Source organism: Megalobrama amblycephala, unplaced genomic scaffold (assembly GCF_018812025.1).
Source record: "Megalobrama amblycephala isolate DHTTF-2021 unplaced genomic scaffold, ASM1881202v1 scaffold490, whole genome shotgun sequence".
Classification (NCBI taxonomy): Eukaryota; Metazoa; Chordata; class Actinopteri; order Cypriniformes; family Xenocyprididae; genus Megalobrama; species Megalobrama amblycephala.
In genome coordinates, this window is record NW_025953408.1 from 49,435 (window position 1) to 65,647 (window position 16,213).

Consider the following 16,213-nt stretch of genomic DNA (forward strand, 5'->3'; position numbering starts at 1 on the left):
GACTTTATTCAAAAGATTTGTCTCTCCCCTGTCATTCTGCTACACTATTTACGTTGCAGAGCTCTCGTGTTTACGTCTGAATGCCAACTCAAAAAGTATTCTCATCGCTTCATCATATTAAGGTTGAACCACTGTAGTCACGTTGACTATTTTAACAATGTCTTCAGTGGCGTAGCATCTGGGTATGCAGGGTATGCACGTGCATAAGGACCCGGGCAGTTTGGGAGCCCACTATTACGGGCTTAACCCCAAAGTAAGCCTATACTTCGGGCGTCCGGGCACCGTCCGCATTGTGTAATTTTCATCATCAGGAGGGTTCACGGATGTCCACACACCCCATCTGCATGCAGCCCAATTTTTGAAATGAAATTAAATATAATAGAAATAATGTTGTCAATAACTTGCCTTTATCTATATTAAATGTACTAAAAATCATTAAGAAGCTGAAAAAAATGGACCATAAAATGGTCCATGCCATGTCTTAGCAGTGATCTATTGTATTTGACCAGTATTCAGTTTTCTGTCATTTTTAAAGTGGGTTTCTGAAACGTAATGCATGCAGTAATGTAAGTAGAACAGAATGTTAAATGATTCATATTAGTTTTCTGAAAAAACGGCTAAGTCTGCACATTTTAAGATACTGCACAAGATATGAATAAATGTAACTCATACACTGTGGATAGGCTACTTTTTATTCAACAAAATAAAATGCACATAAAACGTGATGGAAACATATTTGGAGAAGAAACTTCTAGTAGATTTATTAGGAATAAAACATGCATTAAAAAAGTTTGTGACAGAATAATGAATTCATAACTGGAATAATACTTGGACTTATCGCATCTGAAATGATGCTATCATTCTGAAATTCCAAAGCCTGAGTCGAATCGGTCAAATTCAAACCAACCAACTGTAGGACTCTCAGTATTTAGATGTCAGTTCAGTTTCCTCAGGATCAGCTGATGGTGAATAAGGAGCGGCTACAGAGATGAAGACACAGAGACACACAGCGTCTTCAGTGGCATGTGTGCTTGAATTTTATAGTAATGCTCATGAAAATGAGTGCTGAAAATAGCAACTTTGAATTGTTTCAAATTTGTTAGATATTGATTATAATGTGGATGGTGTAAAACTCAAAATACGCTGCAAACGATTAAAGCAAAGTTAAAAAAAAAAAAAAGTCATAGACAGATTTATTGTGCAATACAGACAGTGTTGGGAAAAGTTTTTACAAGATTTATTAAAGAGTTTGACTACAGAAGAGATATTGTAAATTTGTCTATCAGCAGAGGGACGACGAAGATTACGCAAGCAATTTCACTGTAAAATATTTTGTATGATTTATTTTTGTATATGATGATCTATTAAAGTTTCCATCTAAATCTTCACATTCTTTTACTTTTTTCCTGTTTTTCTCCTACTGCCTCTGAACAGTTAATTACTGCTATGAACTTATTCCTCTTGATGGAAAGCATTTCTAAAGCCAACAACAAACAGCAGTGATACGACAGTGACTCTTATTTAATTCCTCACTTTATATTAAAAGGAAAAGAACTGCGTTCTGTCAAAGAAACTGAATAGGAATTATGAAATGAAATGTATTTATTGTCCTTTTTCATGACAATACCTCAGGACATTCTCAATAAGATTTGTATAACAACTTCTCTGCTCAAACCAAAACTACTTAATTTCCTCAAAATATATGGTCTCTGCATAGATTTCTTATAGATACAGTTCATATTTAGAGTTAAGTTCAAATGATTATCCAGAAATAATCTAAATAGTTAAATTTCCATATATTGTCTGGTATAATATTGAGTTGTTGTACAGTGGCATGAAAAAGTATGTGAACCCTTTGCAGAATCTGTGAAAATGAGAATTATTTTAAAGGTGCCCTAGAACGTTTTTTAAAAAGATGTAATATAAGTCTAAGTTGTCCCCTGAATGTGTCTGTGAAGTTTCAGCTCAAAATACCCCATAGATTTTTTTTAATTCATTTTTTTAACTGCCTATTTTGGGGCATCATTATAAATGAGCCGATTCAGGGCTACTGGCCCAAGCTTGCGCTTGCCTTGAACAGTGCACAAACAAAGTTCACACAGCTAATATAACCCTCAAATGGATCTTTACAAAGTGTTCGTCATGCATGCGTCGGATTATGTGAGTATTGTATACTGTTATATTGTTTACATAGATTCTGAATGAATTTGAGGCTGTGCTCCGTGGCTAATGGCTAATGCTACACTGTTGTAGAGATTTATAAAGAATGAAGTTGTGTTTATGAATTATACAGACTGCAAGTGTTTAAAAATGAAAATAGCGATGCTCTTGTCTCCGTGAATACAGTAAGAAACGATGGTAACTTTAACCACATTTAACAGTACATTAGCAACATGCTAACGAAACATTTAGAAAGACAGTTTACAAATATCACTAAAAATATCATGATATCATGGATCATGTCAGTTATTATTGCTCCATCTGCCATTTTTCGTTATTGTTCTTGCTTGCTTACCTAGTCTGATGATTCAGCTGTGCACAGATCCAGACGTTAATACTGGCTGCCCTTGTCTAATGCCTTTCATAATGTTGGGAACATGGGCTGGCATATGCAAATATTGGGGGCGTACATATTAATGATCCCGACTGTTACGTAACAGTCGGTTATGTTGAGATTTGCCTGTTCTTCGGAGGTCTTTTAAACAAATTAGATTTATATAAGAAGGAGGAAACAATGGAGTTTGAAACTCACTGTATGTCATTTCCATGTACTGAACTCTTGTTATTTAACTATGCCAAGATAAATTAAATTTTTCATTCGAGGGCACCTTTAATAAAATAAGAGGGATAATAAAAAATGCATGTTATTTTTTGTTTAGTACTGTCCTGAGTAAGATATTTTACATAAAAGATGTTTGCGTTTAGTTCACAAGACAAAACAATAGCTGAATTTATTAAAATAACCCCATTCATAAGTATGTGAACCATTGATTCTCAATACTGTGTGTGGTTACCTGATGATCCACAACTGCTTTTGTGTTTTGTGATGTTGTTCATGAGTCTCTTGTTTGACCTGAGCAGTTAAACTGAGCTCTGTTCTTCAGAAAAATCCTCCAGCTCCTGCAGATTCTTCAGTTTTCCAGCATCTTCTGCGTATTTGAACCCTTTCCAGCAGTGACTGAATGATTTTGAGATCCGTCTTTTCACACTGAGGACAACTGAGGGACTCAAACTCAACTATTAAAAAAGGTTCAAACATTCACTGATGCTCCAGAAGGAAACACGATGCATTAAGAGCCGAGGGGTGAAAACTTTTGAACAGGATGAAGATGTCACAATTTTTCTTATTTTGTTTAAATATCATTGTTTTTCATTTAGTACTGCCCTTCGGAACCAACAAAAGATACTTGCATGTTTCCCGGCAGAAAAATTAAGTACAATTTACCTTGATATTTGAATTCAAAAGTGTTCACCCCTCGGCTCTTAATGCATCGTGTTTCCTTCTGGAGCATCAGTGAATGTTTGAACCTTTTTTAATAGTTGAGTTTGAGTCCCTCAATTGTCCTCAGTGTGAAAACACAGATCTCAAAATCCTACAGTCACTGCTGGAAAGGGATCAAATATGCAAAAATGCTTGAAAACTGAATCTGCAGGAGCTGGAGGATTTTTCTGAAGAACAGAGCTCAGTTTAACTGCTCAGGACAAACAAGAGACTCATGAACAACCATCACAAAACATAAAAACAGTCGTAGATCATCAGGTAACCACACACAGTATTGAGAATCAATGGTTCACATACTTGTGAATGGGGTTATTTTAATAAATTCAACTATTGTTTTGTCTTGTGAACTAAATGCAAACATCTTTTATGTAAAATATCTTACTCAGGACAGTACTAAACAAAAAAATAATGACACTGGAAAGAAAAATCTAAAGCATCTTATTATTTTCACTGCATCCACAGCATAATATCCGACTTTTTAATCCGCTAGGGCCTACATTATAGAAAAAAACAGTCTGTCATTATTTTTTTAACTGAAGATATCGACATCTTCTCAGAGACCTAATAGCAAAATAGGCTACGATTCCTGAACTAATATTTTTCCATGCGTTTTTGATGGCTTTTTGAAAGACATAAAAGAATTAATTTGCTCATTATCATTCAATGCTCTGACCTACACAAACTACGAGCACATGACTGAAAGATGACGAGCTTATGAGAGTAGCTGTGGGCGGAGCGATGCATAGCCACGCCCCGAACGCGGTGCAAGAGGCGACAGGAGTCAGTGCTGAGATTCTGACCGGTTCAAGCTGAAAATGGTCTTTAATAGTGACGCTGACGAGGCTGTCAAGAGTGTGAATTGTGGAGCGTCGTCGACGAATGGCGGATGCAGATTCACACGTGGAGGTAAATTTTCTGTTCGGTTGATCAATTTCGCAGTTTTCACGTGCCACTCTGTTCAAAGCCCGCTAGTCCCGTTATCGTGTCATCATGTTCTGATAAAAAACGGACAATTCTAGCGTTTTATGCTTGAGAGATATCTTTACACTATATATTGTAAATTAATTTAACGTCATGCGAATATTTTCATTTCACAAACGTTTATCATAACAGTAATCAACTGACTGAGCGCAATAACCTAGAATAAATACGCATTTTAATAAATATTCGTTGTTGAACAACCAGATTTGCACATTAAATTTTATTTTTTATAAGAACAGTAGATAATGGTTATGGAATTTTAAAGAGTTCGGAAAAATAAATGACAGTAACATGTTCCTGCAGAACATTCTGACCTGTTTACACTTAGATTGTGCTTTTGTTGTTCTTTACTCTCTCTCTCTCTCTCTCTCTCTCTATATATATATATATATATATATATATATATTATCTAATGATTTTATCCTGTTCTGCTTTACAATTGTGAACTAACTCTATGCCGTTTATATAGTATCATATATTAAAGCGTTTTGCAAACACAATGTGGATCATACAATATTAGTAATATTAATATAGAAAATAAAAAGTATTATTATTTAGCACATGCATTTATCAAAGTAAACACACAAATGACCTAATAAATACTATGCGTTTCTATTTAGATTTTGCCAGATCTGGTGCTTTTAGCCACATTATTTCACACCAGCAGTGAAGCCAGACTCCAACATCAATTTTAGGGATCCCAAAATTCCCAGCAGATGCTGTCCAGTCCAACACCAACTGAATGACCCAACTAGAGGTGTAATAAAAAATATATTTAATTTTTTAAATATATATTTTTTACAAGCGTACTGAACAAGTGCAAGGTTAAAAACAGACCAGTGAGCAAATGTTTCATTCAATGCATATTGGAATGATTAAATATCACATTACAGATAATACATCTAAATGATTAGTGATGCACTTAAATGAAAAGGCTGGGTATTTTATGTTTACAATGTTGTTGATTTTATTATCATGTCTGTGGTTCTGGTTCACAGGTTACCCATTGTATCGCAGCTGATATCCAGATTTGATTGTATTAACAAGGTAATGGCAGACCTGATACTTGATGCTCAAACAAATACTTGACCTCTGTTGCTTTCTCTTGATCTTTTTAACTGATTCAAAATTCTTAATCTGTTTATTTTAGACCAAATGGATGTCCAAGTGCAAAGTCAAGAGCTGAATGAAGAGAAGAACCATGATAATGTCACAAAAAAGAATTTATCAAAAAACAGAAGAACTACAAAGACCAACAAGTCTTTCACTTGCCGCGAGTGTGGAAAGAGTTTCACACTAAAAGGAAGCTTTAAAAAGCACCAACTAATTCATACTGGCGAGAAGCTTCACATGTGTCCTCAGTGTGGAAAGAGTTTCATGCTCAAAAGCCACCTTAACAGACACGTGAGAATACACACTGGAGAGAAACCTCACGCATGTCAACAGTGTGGAAAGAGATTTTCACAAAAGATTCATCTCAGTCGTCATCTGCGCTGTCATGAAAAACCATTCAGCTGTGATCAGTGTGGCAAGGAGTTTAGATCCTCATCATATCTCAACAAACACCTGACAATTCACGCAGTCGAGAGGCCGTACTTGTGTCCAGTGTGTGGAAAGAGTTTTTCACGGCTGGCCAATTGCAAAAAGCACCAGAAGATCCATTCTTCTGTGAAAACTCATGCTTGTGTGGAGTGTGGCAAGACCTTCATTACACATGAAAATCTCAGAAAGCATCTGAAAAGTCACTCTGAAGAAAGACCGTTCACATGCACTCAGTGTGGATATGGATTCAAAGAGAAAGTCCACCTGAACAAACACATGAGGATTCACACTGGAGAGAAGCCGCACACATGCCATCAGTGTGGGAAGAGCTTCATACAGTTGTCGGGTCTCCGTTATCATATGCATCGTCACTCTGGAGAAAAAACATATAATTGTGATCAGTGTGAGAAGAAATTTACATCGTCGTCAATTCTAAAAAGGCACCTGATGGTGCATACGGATGAGAGGTTCCATAAGTGCTCTTTGTGTGAAAAGAGTTTTTCACGACCGGACAATCTGAAACAGCACCAAAAACTGCATGATGCTGTACGGGATCACATGTGTTTCGAGTGTGGGAAGAGCTTTACAGCAGCAAGTCAATTGACAAATCACCAAAGAATTCACACTGGAGAAAAACCGTTCAGCTGCTCGCAGTGTGGAAAGAGTTTCACACAAAAAAGCCACTTAAACAAACACATACATATAATTCATAGTGATGAGGAGCCGCAAACATCAAGTCACTATCATTGATCAAATACATAATCTGAGATTCTGAAAATGCTTGTTTTTAATTTATGTTTGGAAAAGATGTTTTCACTCTGTTTTTCAGATAAAGTTGTTTTTACTTTATTGTTCAGATAAAGTTTTTACGTTATTGTTCAAATACAGTTTCTATGAAATATCAGAATTTATAGAGATGTTTTCCTTTAATTTTGGGGAGCAGCAGAACAGAAGTATTGCATTACATTCATAGATTTATGTTTTTTTATTCTTGTGTTTATTCTACATATTTCTTTAACCGAAAAGCCTCATTGTTAAGATGTGAACGAATAAATGCATAAATAATCTGTGAGAAATCTGTGCACTGCCAATTTTAAAACTTTATTTTAGTCTGATAAATAGTAATTGATGTAAACTATAAACTACCAAACTAAAAACAAATAAACCAAAGGTGAGCTAAATAAAGACAAATCTTCATCATGTTTCGTAAAGGGGAGTTCAAAAGCATACATTAAAGGAAGAGAGAAAGTAAGAAGATCTGTCTATGATCTGTCTGGGAAAAAAAAAATAAAAGTGCAGAGCCTTAAAAATTATACAGGATAAAAATAAAAAGCCACCTGTGAAAATGTTTCACACAGAAATGCTGCATTAAGCCCCACAGCGCTCAGAAAGAAGCCTCACACATGCCCTCATGTGGAGAAAAAAACCATGAACAAAATATTTCCTTTTATCATTCAAGGTGTGGAAAGAGTTTTTTCAGACAGGATAAATCCTCATGAAAAACCAGTTAGCTGTGATCAGTGTGGCAAGAAGACAAACAATTTCTATGCATTTTTAATATATTTTTTATTTTTGTGACATCTGGACTTTGTGCACACAAGATATATGTAGTTGTGACCAAACGTCACAAAAAAACTACATAAATGCATAGAAATTCATTAGGCCTATAGTTTCACAAAATTTAATTGGTTTGCACAGAAATCTGTGATCTCCAAAATACTTAAAGATTATTAAATGTTTGGCCTACCTTCATTTTCTTGCACCATAATGGGATTGAACAAGATGACTGAATGTATTGCTTTGCTGTCCAAATAGAGATGACATTGTCTCTTTTAATAGCCTACTAAGTATATTATCATAAAGAAGCACTTAATAACCCATTATTACATTACAACAATATTACCGTATCGACTACATGAGCCTTTGGTGCTTGAAACCCGGTAAAGACCTCTTGCAGCTATTCTGTATGTTAAAACTTAAAAAGTCATTTGAATGATTTATTGGACATTGCTACTGTTTTTGCACTGTGTGTGGAGTTTTCAGACGGTCCCTCATGCACCATAAGCAATTGCTAAAATAACTACTTCACTTCAAATTTGCCCTTCTCTACTGTATATCCTAACATTATATGAAGCGAATGACTGTAATCATTAAAAGGCTTGAGATCGAGTGCTTCACAAATAAAAAGTAAATGTTCAGAGTTCATGTTTCAGCATTTAAACAGCCAGAATCGATTCTAAATGGAGAATCAAATGTTTATAGTAACCTTTAGAAAAACTAAGTCATGATTTAACTTGTAGCTATTTGAAAGAAAAGGTGGAGGAGATTTTTTATTCTTTATGTTGATCAAGGTGAGTGTTCAGGTCTCAAGACACTTTACAGGTGACTTTTGTTTCCGTATTAATAATTATAAATAATTTTTAAAATATATTTTTTCAAAGATATTTTTTGTTTTATTTCAAATTAATGTGGTGTCATTGGTGTTTTGTGTTGTCTGTGGGTTTTTTTTAATCTTTGTTTTCTCTTTAATAATATACGACTGTGTTTGAGTGAACGCCGCGTCTCATGATCCTGTTACTCTGACTCTCAGGATCCGTTTAGCTGAATTATTGTTTGTTTGTCATTTCCATCCAGACCACCTGACTACTCACTCCTTGAACTTAGTGGGCCAGAGAGGGTTCTGTCACATCCAGTCTATAAAAACAAATAAATGTGACATTATGTCCTCTGAAAATAATTCAACATACAGCCATTATTTTCTAAATAACTGGCAACAAAAGTGAGTACACCCTAAGTCAGGGGTCGGCAATTAAGTTTGGCATCGGGCCAAAACAAATTTTCACCCCTAGATGGCAGCCAGAACATAGTCAAAGGATAATTTAAGAAATAAACTGAAAAATACAACTAGAATTGCACGTGAAAGACTGTTACAGTGTCTTTTGTAACTGGTATTATGCTGTTACTCTGTGTTAAATCCTGTAGGACAGGCATTGACAAAAAGCCACATTTGTGTGGCGGTGTCCGGGTTTTACACTGGATAAATTAATAAAGCAGAGTAGTGACATGTAACCCGGCAAGTATCTTCATTCACCAACTTGCAACACAGACCGCCTTGCTAAAACACATATTTGGGAGATGCGGAATGGATAAAAATAACTTGAATAAGCCCATTAATGGCATGTTTGAGTCATGCTCTTAACAAACTATGTTTTATTTCCTTTTTCCATATTGTGAATAATGTGTCACATTTTAATTTGCTTGTTACACAATGGAGCCTAACTTATTGCTATTACGTTGTGTGCAGAGTGATGTTAACATTTAGGATAGCTGGTGAGAGAAAATGACACTATCAAAGAGTCCAAAGAGGAAAGTTGACAGTGAAAATAGGGCATACAAAGAAGAATAGAAAGACAACTATGTGTTCATCCTACCTGTTTTGTGAATGCAAAGCTGATGTGTCTTATCTGCAATGAAGTTGTCGCTGTTTTCAAAGAATATAACCGACACCGGATGCAAGTGGTACGACACTACAAAAGATAATAGAACTCATTATAATGATATTGTCTACACTGGATGCGACGATTACATTTCCGACAGTAAACGGATTCCCCGTTTTGTTTCTGATGTAGTCCAAGTGCTTTGCAACGGCTGGGTTGTTGCGTTCAGTGTAGATAGCTTTTAGCTGTTGCGGCACAGCGTACCTGGTGTAGACACGGTGATAATATTAGACGGCACCATGAGACAAAGATCCACTATCCAAATAATCTGGCTGCGGGCGTGGGCCAGATATTATTTCTGGCCGGCCAGTTTTGGCCCACGGGCCAACTATTGCCAACCACTGCCCTAAGTGAACATTTCAAAACTGTGTCCAAAGTGTCAATATTTTTTGTGAGCACCATTGTTATTTAGCACTGCCTTAATCCTCCTGGGCATGGAATTCACCAGAGCTGCACACAGTACATGTTGGAATCCATGTTCAATGAAGCGCAGCTCCCCAGTACCAGCAGCAATCATGCAGCCCCAGAACATGATACTACCACCACCACCATGCTTGACTGTAGGCAAGACACAAGTTTCTTGGCACTCGTCACCAGGGCATCACCACACATGCTGGACACCACCAATCAAGTTTGTTTTAGTCTCATCAGACCACAGGACATGGTTCCAGTAATTCATGCTCTTGGACAGGTTGTCTTCAGCAAACTGTTTGCAGGCTTTCTTGTGAGCCAGCTTCAGAACAGGCTTCTTTCTTGGGACGACAGCCATGCAAACCGACTTGTTGCAGAGTGCGGCATATGGTCTGGGCACTGACAAGCTGACCTTCCGCTACTGCAACCTCTAAAGCAATGCTGGCAGCACTTATGCATCTGTTTTTTGAAGCCAGCTTCTGCACCTGACACATAGCACAAGGACTCAACTTCTTTGATTCAACTTCTTTGGCCTGTTCCAAGTGGAACCTGTCTTGGAAAACCTCTCTCTATAACCCTGGCCGCTGTGCTGTAACCCAGTTTCATGGTGTGCCTGACCTTCTTATAGCCTAGGCCATCTTTGTGGAGAGCAACAATTCTAATTCTCAAATCCTCTGAGAGTTCTTTGCCATGAGGGGCCATGTTGTACTCAAAGCACCACATTTTTACTGCTCTAATACAAGATCCACACATTTGTATGGTCCTGTCAAGCAGACAAAAACATGAACATGATGAATAGTACATGCGGCTTTGCATGGTTAAACAACACACAACTGTTCCCATTCAGTGGGTCACTTCGACGTACGTCGGATGACCGACGAATAGGAATCTCGCTAGAGAGGCCAATCTACTTCGAGTGTAACTAAACGAGCCAATGCACATTGGCATGCAATCATATGCATCAGCTGCTCACCTCGCAGCGCGGGTATATAATGAGCAGCAGGTGCGTTGCATCTTCAGCTTTTCGCTTCGGAGCCGAACTACACATGGTAGTATCTACGAGCGAGTGTGAAAGGAACGAGCCAGCTCTCTCTACTGCTCTCTCGTCTGGTGCAGGTGGAACAGCACAGCAGCGGGGCCGATTCTCTCCTTTTGTTTATTTTCTTTTTTTGCCCACTGAGCAAAGAAAGCTGTGTGTCAGCTGTGAAAGCCGTTCTTACGGCTGGTACGGTGCGCTTTAAAGAGCGCTGAAAAGCTGTTTTCACGGCTGGTAAGAGCGGCATCTCCAAGGAGAGTGCACACGACAGGCTGCACATTTCCCTGTCTGTGCTGCAGCGGCTTTCCCCTGCGTGCTTCGGCACTTGAAAGAGCAGTTCCTGAAAGAGCTTACACGAGTAGTTTGCGTCTTTTTAAAGATGTCGTTCTACTTGTGTGTTTCTGGATGCGGTCGTTACCTGGCGCCTCGGGATGGTCACCAGCGCTGTATCACGTGCTTGGGCTTAAGGCACGCTGAGGCGGCGTTTGTGGACGAGTCATGCACCCATTGTGGGATGATGACCGTCGCGGAGTTGCGGTCGAGACTCCACTTCCTGCAAAGGGGTGGAGTCCCGGTCCCGGCGCCTCGTTCCAATCCTCCTCAGAGGGTTGCTTCGGGCGCTGGGACTGGTGACTTGAGGATCACGGTGAGCGCGCTTCCTTCGGGGAACCAACCCCCTAGGAACCCTCATCCCTCGTGCACTCCGCAGCCAGTAGAGCTGCCGGGGGAACGCGGTGGACCACCCCAGAGGTGTGTACCATCCGTATCCTTCGGAGCTCCCCATGACGACCAGATGTCGATCGCTGCATCGGAGGGTGAGCCTGATACTTTCGGGGATGACGATTCGGCGCAGCTGCCTCCTTCGGGAGTGACATCTGTGCCCGATTCAGACCCGGAAATGATGGCTATGCTTTCCCGGGCCGCCAACAGGGTCGGGCTCGTGTGGAATCCTCCACCGTGTCCCGAGCCCTCGCGGTTGGACGATTGGTTTCTCGGGGTGGCAAGGGCTGGTTCTCAGTCCCCCACCCCAGTGCCTTTCTTCCCGGAGGTGCATGAAGAACTCACTGGCACATGGACGGCACCTTTTACTGCCCGAAACCGTGTCGGTGGGTCCTCCTCCCTCACCACCCTTGATGGCGGAGCGGCGAAGGGTTATGCGCGCATACCCCCTGTGGAACGGGCCGTTGCTATGCAACTGTGCCCTAACTCCACCTGGCGGGGGGAGCCGTCTCTCCCTTCCCGGGCCTGTAAGCACTCGTCGGATCTTACCGGCAAGGCTTATCAGGCCTGTGGGGAAGCCGCTTCTGCCTTACACGCTATGGCGTTGTTGCAGGTCCATCAGGCCAAGGCACTGAAGGACCTACACGAGGGTGGTCATGATCCGCAAGTTCTACAAGAACTTCGTACCGCGACGGACCTCGCGCTTCGTGCGACGAAGGTTACGGCGCGGTCAGTGGGTCGTGCGATGTCCACCATGGTGGTCCAGGAACGCCATCTCTGGCTGTGTCTCGCGGACATGAGGGATACCGACAAGGTCAGGTTTCTTAATTCCCCCGTGTCCCAGACCGGCCTCTTCGGCGACGCGGTCGAGAACTTTGCCCAACAGTTCTCGGCTGTACAAAAGCAGTCTGAGGCCATTAGTCACATCCTGCCGAGGCGGTCAGCTGCTGCACCCCCACCGCCGGCGGCACCTCAGTCTGCCCGTCGCCGAGGGCGCCCCCCTGCGGCCGCCCCCGCTCCCACGCCGCAGCAGCAGCCTCCATCCAAGCGGCGTCGTGGAGCCGGTCGCGGGCGGGGTGCCCAGCCCGTCCCGCCACCCCCTAAAAAGAAGGGTGGCAAGGCCAAGTCCAAGCGGCCCTAGGACGGGCGACCCGGAGATGGATGGGACTGCTCTTCAGGAGGTGGTGACCGCACCGCTCCTTCCCCCGGAGGAGGGCCGGGTGGAGAATCTTTTGTTTCCCCTTTTTGTTCCGCCGCTGGCCCAACGACCAGCGGTACCCAAATTTTCAATAAAAGAGCAGTTTCCTCTATCTCCGGGTCCGAAGAGGGCTCGGAGGGCAGTGGGAGGGCAAGAACCTCACCACTCTCATCCACCTCTTCTGTCGCCAGCGGACAGCAGCGAGCAGCAGGCAGACAAAACCTCGACTGCTCCCTCTGTCCACCTGTGGAAGCAGGTAAGTGTTGCACAGCACACTGTGACCCCGCTTTCGGGCCGCCTCATACAGAGAGCCCCCGGGCCGCGTCCCTGCGTTCCACCTCGCTGCCCCGCGGCGGGTACGCCGGTGGTCCCCTTGGTGCCGCTTGCTCGGTCTCTGGGAGCCTGGCTAGCGCTCCCCAGTCCGTCTCGCTGGCTCCTTCGGACCATCAGGCTCGGCTATGCGATTCAGTTCGCCCGGCGCCCCCCCAAGTTCAGGGGCATCCTCTTCACTACAGTGAAAGCTGCCGATGCCCCTGTCCTGCGTGCGGAGATCGCAGTCCTACTGGCGAAGGACGCGATCGAGCCGGTCCCTCCAGCCGATATGAGGTCAGGGTTCTACAGTCCCTACTTCATTGTACCCAAGAAAAGCGGCGGGTTACGACCGATCTTGGACCTGCGTCTTTTGAATCGGAGCCTCCACAAGCTACCGTTCAAAATGCTCACGCAGAAACGCATTTTCGAATGCATCCGTCCCCGAGATTGGTTTGCAGCGATCGACCTGAAGGACGCGTACTTTCATGTTTCGATTCTTCCGCGACACAGGCCATTCCTGAGGTTCGCGTTCGAAGGTCGAGCATACCAGTACAGGGTCCTACCCTTCGGGCTCGCCCTGTCTCCCCGCGTCTTCACGAAAGTCGTGGAGGGAGCCCTTGTTCCCATGAGAGAACAGGGTGTTCGCATCCTCAACTATCTAGACGACTGGCTTATCCTAGCACAGTCTCGGATCAGTTGTGCGAACACAGGGACTTGGTGCTCAGTCACCTCAGCCAGTTGGGGCTTCAGGTCAACTGGGAAAAGAGCAAACTCGCCCCAGTGCAGAGGATCTCTTTTCTCGGTATGGAGTTGGATTCGGTCGAACAGATAGCACGCCTCACAGAGGAACGTGCTCGGTCGGTGTTGAACTGCCTGAATACTTTCAACGGCAGGACAGCGGTCCCACTGAAATTTTTTCAGAGGCTCCTGGGGCATATGGCGGCCGCAGCGGCTGTAACACCGCTCGGTCTGCTTCATATGAGACCGCTTCAGCACTGGCTTCACGGCCGAGTCCCGAGATGGGCGTGGCTACACGGCACGTTCCGGGTGCCAATCACTCAGGAGTGCCGCCAAGCCTTCAGCCCGTGGTCGGACCCTTTGTTTCTTCGGGCAGGAGTGCCCCTAGAACAAGTGTCCCGGCATGCTGTGGTATTCACAGATGCTTCGGCCACCGGCTGGGGTGCCACGTACAACGGGCATGCAGTGTCAGGGGTTTGGACGGGACCCCATCTGCATTGGCACATCAACTGCCTCGAGTTGCTGGCAGTACGTCTTGCTCTGGGCCGCCTCAAAGGCCTGCTACGGGGCAAGCATGTACTGGTCCGTACGGACAACACTGCGACCGTTGCGTACATCAACCATCAAGGTGGTCTACGCTCCCGTCGCATGTCGCAACTCGCCCGCCATCTCCTCCTCTGGAGTCAGAAGCATCTGAGGTCGCTTCGCGCCATTCATGTTCCCGGTGTGCTCAACCGTGTGGCCGACGAGCTGTCACGAGCTGCGCTGCCAGGAGAGTGGCGACTCCACCCCCAGGTGGTTCAGCTGATCTGGAAGGAGTTCGGAGAGGCTCAGGTAGACCTGTATGCCTCTCTAGAGACCTCCCACTGCCAGTTGTTTTACTCTCTGACCGAGGGAACACTCGGGACAGACGCACTGGCACACAGCTGGCCCCGGGGCCTGCGCAAATATGCGTTTCCCCCAGTGAGCCTACTTGCACAGACACTGTGCAAAGTCAGGGAGGACGAGGAGCAGGTCTTGCTAGTTGCGCCCTACTGGCCCAACCGGACCTGGTTCCCAGAACTCTCTCTCCTCGCGACAGCCCCTCCCTGGCCCATCCCTCTGAGGAAGGACCTTCTTTCTCAGAGACGGGGCACTCTCTGGCACCCGCGTCCAGACCTCTGGAAACTCCATGTCTGGCCCCTGGACGGGACGCGGAGGTTCTAGGTGACTTACCCCCTGAGGTACTTAACACCATCACTTCGGCACGTGCACCGTCTACAAGACGTGCTTACGCCTCGAAGTGGAACCTGTTCGTCGAGTGGTGCTCTTCTCGCCGAGAAGACCCCCGAAGATGCTCGATCGGAGTCGTGCTTTCCTTCTTGCAGCAAGGGTTGGAGCGTAGGCTGTCCCCCTCCACCCTCAAAGTCCAGACTGCTGCTATCTCCGCTTACCACGACCACATAGATGGCAAATCTGTTGGTCAGCACGACCTGGTCATCAGGTTCCTTAGGGGGGCGAGACGGTTAAATCCTCCTCGACCTCCCTCCATACCCTCTTGGGACCTCGCTCTGGTGCTAAGAGCACTCCAGATTGCTCCCTTTGAGCCTTTGCAATCAGCAGACTTAAAGATTCTGTCTATGAAGACTTTGCTGCTGGTTGCATTGGCCTCCATCAAGAGGGTAGGGGACCTGCAGTCATTTTCGGTCGACGAATCGTGCCTGGAGTTCGGGCCGGGCGACAGCCACGTGGTACTGAGACCCCGGCCTGGCTACGTGCCCAAGGTTCCCACCACTCCCTTCAGGGACCAGGTGGTGAGCCTGCAAGCGCTGCCCTCGGAGGAGGCAGACCCAGCCCTGGCTTTGCTCTGTCCAGTCCGCGCTTTGCGACGGTACATAGACAGAACTCGAAGCTTCAGGACCTCAGACCAGCTCTTTGTCTGTTACGGAGGCCAGCAGAAGGGAAAGGCTGTCTCCAAGCAGAGGATGGCCCACTGGATAGTGGATGCCATCGCCCTGGCTTATCAAGCTCAGGGCGTGCCCTGCCCGCTCAGGTTGCATGCTCACTCCACGAGAGGTGTAGCATCCTCCTGGGCGCTGGCTCGTGGCGCCTCGCTGACAGACATTTGTAGAGCTGCGGGCTGGGCGACACCTAACACGTTCGCTAGGTACTATAGCCTTCGTGTGGAGCCGGTCTCCTCCCGTGTTCTCGCCTCAGGTCAGAGGCACGGAGAGGCCCCGGCTTAGTGTCCGCTTGCTGCGCGACATGCGCTTCTTTTCTCCAGAGAGTCCCTACAA

General features: G+C 44.3%; 1 protein-coding gene across 2 annotated transcripts; it reads left to right on the plus strand.

Moving 5' to 3' along the window:
• Positions 1-4,234: 4,234 nt before the first annotated feature.
• LOC125261806 (gastrula zinc finger protein XlCGF8.2DB-like) lies at positions 4,235-7,230 on the plus strand. 2 transcript variants are annotated; one of them, XM_048180354.1, is made up of 4 exons: positions 4,235-4,408; positions 5,104-5,240; positions 5,482-5,530; positions 5,634-7,230. In XM_048180354.1, exon 4 carries the CDS (start codon positions 5,639-5,641, stop codon positions 6,773-6,775), a length of 1,137 nt encoding a protein of 378 aa, XP_048036311.1. In that variant the 5' UTR covers positions 4,235-4,408; positions 5,104-5,240; positions 5,482-5,530; positions 5,634-5,638; the 3' UTR covers positions 6,776-7,230. The 2 variants fall into 2 exon arrangements, with proteins under 2 accessions (XP_048036311.1, XP_048036312.1); XM_048180355.1 differs by lacking the exon at positions 5,104-5,240.
• Positions 7,231-16,213: the final 8,983 nt, after the last annotated feature.